The sequence below is a fragment of the Varroa destructor genome, unplaced genomic scaffold (genome assembly GCF_002443255.2).
Source record: "Varroa destructor unplaced genomic scaffold, Vdes_3.0 BEIS01000004.1, whole genome shotgun sequence".
In the NCBI taxonomy this organism is placed as follows: Eukaryota; Metazoa; Arthropoda; class Arachnida; order Mesostigmata; family Varroidae; genus Varroa; species Varroa destructor.
The window spans coordinates 12,633,168-12,640,299 of NW_019211457.1; the positions used below are offsets into that span (position 1 = coordinate 12,633,168).

The window sequence follows — 7,132 nt, forward strand, 5'->3', positions numbered from 1 at the left end:
ATTTTATCCAACATTCAGTTACGTCGCTAAAGAAAACGACCGGTTTCACCTGTCAAACCGGCACAGTGATATCAAGCTACAATATACTTAAAATTAAAGACGTCCAATTGATACGCCGATCTTAACCTAGCTCGATATGCCCACTGAAGGTGACAGCGGTTCACAGCCGCCCGTTACAAAGTCGACATTCTCCATTGATTCGTTACTACGTCAACGACCCTGTCTTGATAAACAAGAGCGGCTTATGTTCGACAAACAGGATCGTCTACTGCTACTCGAAAAGCAACAGGACAACTGGCCAAGAGATTCGCCATCTCCGTCACGCTCATCGTCACCATCAACCTCGACCAGCCCGACGGCGGCTAGTGCGCAGATGGCCGCACGTCTCTTAAGCGCTTTCCCCAACTATCCAGGTCTACTTAGTGCCGTGGCGGGTGTCACCGCGGCTGCCGGTGGGCCAGGGGGCTATCCTGGTCCAAACCATCCAGGACATCCAGCCCATCCTAGTCTTGGACACCCTGGGGTATTTGGAGTGATTCACCATCCGACGCATGGCCAAATTCATGACCACTCAGCATTATCAAAAGTCGCGTCCGGTGTTAGTTTCGAATGGCTTGCGAGATCAGCGGGACTGTATCAACGCGCTGATGGTAAGTACTTAAGCGATTTTTTCACCGTTTGCTGTTGGGATGATTTTTTATTCCTATATATCTGATAATCATCCCAACATTTTCAATCAGTACAAAATGAATGAGGTGTACCTACCGACAAAATAAGCCTACCTGCATACCTGTACGGACCAGCAAACAAAAAAACGTGTTCACCCTGATTTGGTATGACAATACAGTAAACTTAGCCTGCTTTTTACTACTACTACTACTATGTTAAATATTGCTTCATTATTACTTCAGTTAGTATTTACTATCAGCTTGGCTAAGAAGGAGGATCCCAGGTCAAAGATGCGACTCGGTTTTATTGATCGAAACGTCCTTCCTCGGACATTAAGCAACGTTGCTGAATCGGTTCTAGGCTCTCGTATTCACTGATGTACCGGTGTTAAGAATCGATGCCCACGTTTCAGACTAATCGATGATATTACTACAGCCGATCAAAAGCTTCACAGCTCATACGGTGAGGGTATTGGGTACGTCGAAGAACGCTAGAAAAAAAATATGTATATACATATATACCCTATTTAAAAAGATACAACAACAAGAAACAAACGTGTGCTCGAGTTTCGATTGGCGACATGTACGGGCTATAGAGAAATTTATAGGGAAATGGTTTAGTCTATTTACCTAAACGAGGACCTTTCAAGCTATTCAAAATCAGAGAGGCAACCGTATCAGATGCGAGTCCTCACTACATTAGTTTAGGTAGCGCATCTGCCTACCGGGTAGTGCAAACTATCATTGCTAACTGAACTGAGGTATATATATTTTCAGCAGACTGTTTCGTTCGAAATTTTTCGGTAAACGAGATAACAAATACTGTTTTAAAGAGGAAGGCCCCATGTGGCTTTCAGATTAAGATGCCTCCCGCAATAATAGTTAACTTCCTAAAGCGCATTTAGAGTTTTCAAATGAAAAATGGTTTGGCATTAATAACGATACGGATCACCGTGAAATATGAAAATAATTCTCCTAATCTATATATGTTCTGAGTGAACTTGGTCACCTAAACTGGCCTGTGCAACTGCCCAAAGGTCATAACCATGTTTCAGGGTGTGGTGGCTAATTTTTTTTGAGCCAAACGAAATGTCAAACGTACACTTGAGTAAGGCACGTTCAACGTGCCACCTTATCAGTGGCACCGGTAATCGTTAGAGGGTAATGAAAATTTCAATCAAGTAAATTTTATTCTCCCCCTAAAATCTTTTACATCGATCCGTTTCGTCAAGCGTGGACAATGAAGCTGGTGTAAGGTGTACAAAGTCTACTTCTGGACTGGCGAACACCATTTTGTGTAGTCGGTGTCATCGGAACTATACCGAGATACATTGTAAGATGATTCTTTGCCAAAAAGACGTAGAAGGTAAACTTGCTTGACGGAAGAAAAAGGACATGCATAGAGTTGGCATAGTAAATGTACGATTTTCATCTGAATTTGCGCAAGTAAAATGTGTGCAGCTTGGTTTGAGTTACCCCGAAGTGATACCCCCCCCCAAAATATGTTTGCAGAGATGAACGGCTTTTCGGTGTTGATAGAATATAAGAGATGATCTGTACAAACTGTCCTTTTAAGTGAATGCGGGTGGCGTCTTCTTCCCTGAATGTTCAGTCGGCTCGAATCATCGAACTTCTGAATCATGGGGTGACCCCAAAAAACCTCTGTGGCCCCTTTGATGCTGCTGCTGCTCTACGTCAGCTCCTAATAAAATCAGTGTACCCCCGGGAATCAATATTCAGCTATTACATCTAAACAATACCAACAAAAATCTTCGTCACTCGTTGTGGTCGTCACAATGCTGTACTCTAAAACCCGTACTGTTTGTCTTAGTGCGGAAGGGATATAATTGACAGGGGGTGCCGATTCAATGGGCAGTCAGAGTCGCTAGACTGCTTCATTGTTTTTATCACACAAGTCGGGTACTTCAGCTAGCGGAGGAGCTAACGAGTCTCGCACGTTGCGGTTCACTTATTTACTGTCGTGCAACAATCAGCATTTGTTTTACTATTACAGACAATTATTTTATCTGTATAAAGCTATATGGCTAAATATGTAGTTACAATGGAGGTAGGTCAAATAGCGGTTTTAGTTTGAAGCAAAGTTTTTTTTTTCACGCAGCACCAATAAGCAGAACGCAATTTCTATGAGAAACATACAGGTTTTTCGGGATAAAAAGTCTTAACTTAGCAGGAGAGGCCTGACCGACCAACTCTCGTTGGCCATATATTTGATTTGTATCGCTTCCATTTTACACATATAAATTTTTTGATTCATCGGCATAAACGATTCTGATGGCTGACCGTAGTGTTTCTAAACAGTATAGCGGTGTTGTTCTGAGAAGTCGAAAATGAGAACTAAGATATCGTTGCGGCCAGATAAATTAATGCTCCGGTCTACGGAAAAATAGAAACTTAGCTTATAGTTTTAAATACCTATCTAACGGGGCTTTATCTTACGCCCAAGATGAAGCTTAAGCAATCCAAACAACCTAGCACAATCCGACCATTCTCGGATTTCATTTCGGATCGAATTCTAGCTAGAGAGGCAAAAATAAGATTATTGTTAACGAACTTGTACGTGCAGAAGCACATATGCCGATCCGCACGTGTTTCACGAGATGGAAAAGTCTTCTCGTGTGATAGGAAATCAGAGCGTTTGCACTGATCAATCGGTAAAAATTTACTGTTAAATTTTAACTGATGGCCCGCTACGGTTGTATTAAAGCAGCCAGCTGTCTATTTGTAGTTAACGATGGGAACTGCTGACCTTACGTTGTTCGACCACTGAGAATAAGCCACAAATGCTGCTAAGCTGGCTGCCAACAATATCTTTCGATTAATATTCATGCAAAGTGAAATACATGAAACTTCTTTTTTTTTTGTTTTTTTTTTTTTCTATATTTTATGAAAATCTTTGATTATTTTTTCATAAACAATCCAGGTAAGTCTGTGCGACGACGATTGATATTTTCAACCCCAGTGAAGAAGACTTCAACATTCACTAGTGTGCTTGTTGTTGAATGTACTACTACAAGACTAGGGATGTATTATTTGGTCTGTGCTTTGACATGAATAGCAATTTCCACGATTTGCGACATGATTGTCTATTGGGGAGCACTCTAATAATATAACGATATATATACATACATACATACAGCATGCAGTTTGTCCTGAATCTTCGCACTGGCACGCGTAGGCCAAACAATTCGATAGTGCGCTAGACCTAGTACTCAAATCTGTACATCATCCATCTTAATATGTAAGACGGGGCCGAAAACAATTGAATACTAGCCACTCGTCACAGCTTAAAGGGTACCGTATTTACCTGCTAACCTTAGGGACCCGCCATTCTGCATAGGGAATTGTTGCTGTAACAGATCACTTACTGCCACAATATGCGAACAATTTAGAAGTAACAACTGAAGAATTTTTGGTCGCCTGATTGTAACTCGCTCGGATATGATTGGGGAATATGCTTTACCGGTTCGCTATGCTCTCTTGCATTTATAAGCCAATAACAAATTTTCATTTCTCTGAGTAAACTTGTAGCATTCTACGGGTTCGTAGTGTATTATTACATAACATGCAGCTCTTCTTATTGCAGCCACGTGCATGCATTGAAGATGCATGCACGTGGCTGCAATCGCCAATCGATCGCTGCATAGCGATCGATTACTCGCCAGATGGACAAAGAAACCAATGTCTTCCGAAGAATTTTTCGAGGAGGAAACACCCAGTTCTGTTAAATGCGTTTATTCAACAAAAGAGCCTAACGTCAATCTACAATGTAATGACAACAATCGCCCTAAAGGCTGCGTGGTACACTCAATAAAACATTACCTATGCATATGACACCTAGAATTTTTGGCATAGAATTCTGTGTTAGGGTACCCGACAATCATTCGACGCCTGTTTTGCCTACACCGCGGAATATCAGACTCAGCTGTGACTTTGAGATGAATAAATAACATTTTGAGTGTTTATTCAGCTTTAGAACTAAATAAACGCTGTTAATTAATTTAAATAAGGGAAATAGGCATTTTGATTTTTCCAGGGGTTACATGTTATTAGTTCGAATAGTTTTAGGCGGTCGCAAAGGCTATTTGCTCACCCGTTTTTAGCTAGTAAAAAATCACAGCATAACAGAAGTAAAATGCACATCGATTAGGGGCGTGTACTGCATAATCTTATCAAAGAATGCTCCATTAATTAATACACCATTGAAAGATTGCCATTAGAAAGATAATAGTCCTGCAGAAAGGGGGCCAGAACTGATACAAGATTGCGCTGCAGAGCGACTCCAGGCTGGTTATATACTTTTTAACTGATGAAATGACGCTAAGTCTCCTTCTAAACAGCGAATTAGTCTCGCTGTACCGCGGGACCGATACGCCGTTGACAGGACATTATCGACTTCGATAACTTTCAATCGATTTCATCATGACGGACATAAAATAAGCACTGCCGTCGGCTGTGTCTAGTTGTGTAGAAAGAACAGAAGAAGACCAGCTCTGCAAGCGTCTGCTCCTAGCATAGCCTTAGTGAACGTGTACAGAGCTATGTTCGTAGGTGCCAAACTGTGCATCTCTATCGCGACGATCTTAACAATAAACTATGCACATAATGCGCACTCTGTTCTAACATACAAAGGAAGCGTCACGAAAAGTCGTCCACGTATGATTGTTTACCTGCAAAAACAGCCAGCTGTGTTCCTTGTAGCACCTTTTCCTCGTTTATGACACCTAGCCTCACTTCCCTTGAAGGGTACATTTTTTTTGTTTTAGTTTGTCGCCTCACTGTTCGAACAGATCCAATCTAAAAGTGTAATAACGTAGTGTATCTGTTGGGCCTTCTAAGGCCGCAATAATGTGCGTTCAGCTACTGAACAAGGAACCTGTGAGGTGATCTGATCCTGTGAGGCTGGCGTCGATTTGTTTTGGGCTCGAAGCTAGCTGTCTGAGACAATATCAGGACAGTATTGTCCTATTAGGTCCTATTATTATTAAAAACGTCCTATTAGGTAACCATTACTGGATAAATTAATCGTGTCAAGCGTATGGTAGGTGAGAATAATGGGATAAACTCAACGAGTGGAGCGTTCTTATTAGACATCTGTTAACGTGACAGGATATAAGCAACTCGACGCAATATAGGGTAGATTTAACAAGGGCACCCCAATACAATCCGTATAATTTCTATAATGCTATGTTATGATGCCATGTACAGGAGAGCGTGTCTAAACTGAAAATTTGTCCCATGTTGCGTATTTAAAAATAGATAGTTTAGTAGTTTTTTTTTTGCATGTGTCAAAGTGCGGTTCTTAACGGCTACGACTACTCGCCATGAATTACCGGTGTTTTTCGAGATATTCACTGTTCATTCGTAGACAACTTTTAGATAGTAATAGTGCATCAGACGATATTGATAGGGGTAAAGGCGTCACTCAAAGGCGGTGTGTACAAAAAATTTAACTTTGGACCGGTGCACAAAAGGTGCAAAAAAAGCTCAAAGCACCTTAAATATACTGACGATTAATACTCTCCTCTTCAAAACTACCGTTAGTTTCAATAATCATCGATTGTATCAATAATCCAAGTGTAAAAAGAGCTTCTTGGGCCCTTTAAATTTGCATGAACTTTCCAATCTGTCGAAAATTCTTTTTGCTTTTTTTCATGCAAACCTTTCTGGAATTTTTATAGTCCGCACCAAATCTGTAGGTAAAAAATGTAGTCACTGATGACGCTGCGTCCAGCGCAAAAGGATTTCGACGACAGCTAATTTTTTTCCTTTTGCCCGCCCTAAGCATTTGTATTTTAGTACCTTTACCTTGCTATCAAGATGAACTAAAATTTTGTTGTGTGTTGGATCTTTGGACAAATATCGTTTGACGCATTCTTACTATTGAAAAGTTATTTGCCGAACAAACGGGAATAGGTTGAAAATGATTAATTGGAAAATTAGGTTTCTCGATGTATAATACCTGTATTCAATAAACATTACTATCTTTTACCATATAAGACATTTTTGTTAAAGTATCTATTCACAGGCTCGATAGAGAAACATTCTTGACGTAGACTCGCCATCCTGTACGTATTCAGATTATTATTATTTTATTTCCACAATTTGAGTAAATCGCTCTTTTATATTTTACTATTGTGATTTATCGCAACTTTATATATATATATATATATATATATATATATATATTATTGGAAATAGTTCACTTACGGTGATAAAAAGCTCTTAAGCTATAATAATAATAAAAAACGTATGTAACATATTTAAAAAAATGAACGAAACACTATGAAAATGTCCCTTTCTTTTTCTTCTACTGTCGGTGAAGATAATCTGGTGAATGATTTGTTTCTCCAGCAGCGTCTTAAAGTGCTTTCATTAAGTTGCTGCTGATAAAGCAAGGTTTTTTCTGACCTATCACCAGCATCAGGGATCATTCTCTATATATA

At 40.0% G+C, this 7,132-nt stretch overlaps 2 protein-coding genes across 6 annotated transcripts in view; one reads left to right on the forward strand and one right to left on the reverse strand.

Moving 5' to 3' along the window:
- Positions 1-7,132, forward strand: part of LOC111250475 (uncharacterized) — a 67,087-nt gene that overhangs the window by 30,393 nt on the left and 29,562 nt on the right. For all 4 annotated transcript variants that reach the window (XM_086988997.1, XM_086988998.1, XM_086988999.1 and 1 more), the window contains one exon: positions 150-650. In XM_086988997.1, coding sequence (XP_086845123.1) covers positions 245-650 — 406 coding nt within the window. In that variant the 5' untranslated portion in view covers positions 150-244. The remainder of the gene's footprint in view (positions 1-149; positions 651-7,132) is intronic.
- Positions 1-7,132, reverse strand: part of Rpp21 (ribonuclease P protein subunit Rpp21) — a 53,305-nt gene that overhangs the window by 7,201 nt on the left and 38,972 nt on the right. The window lies entirely within an intron of this gene.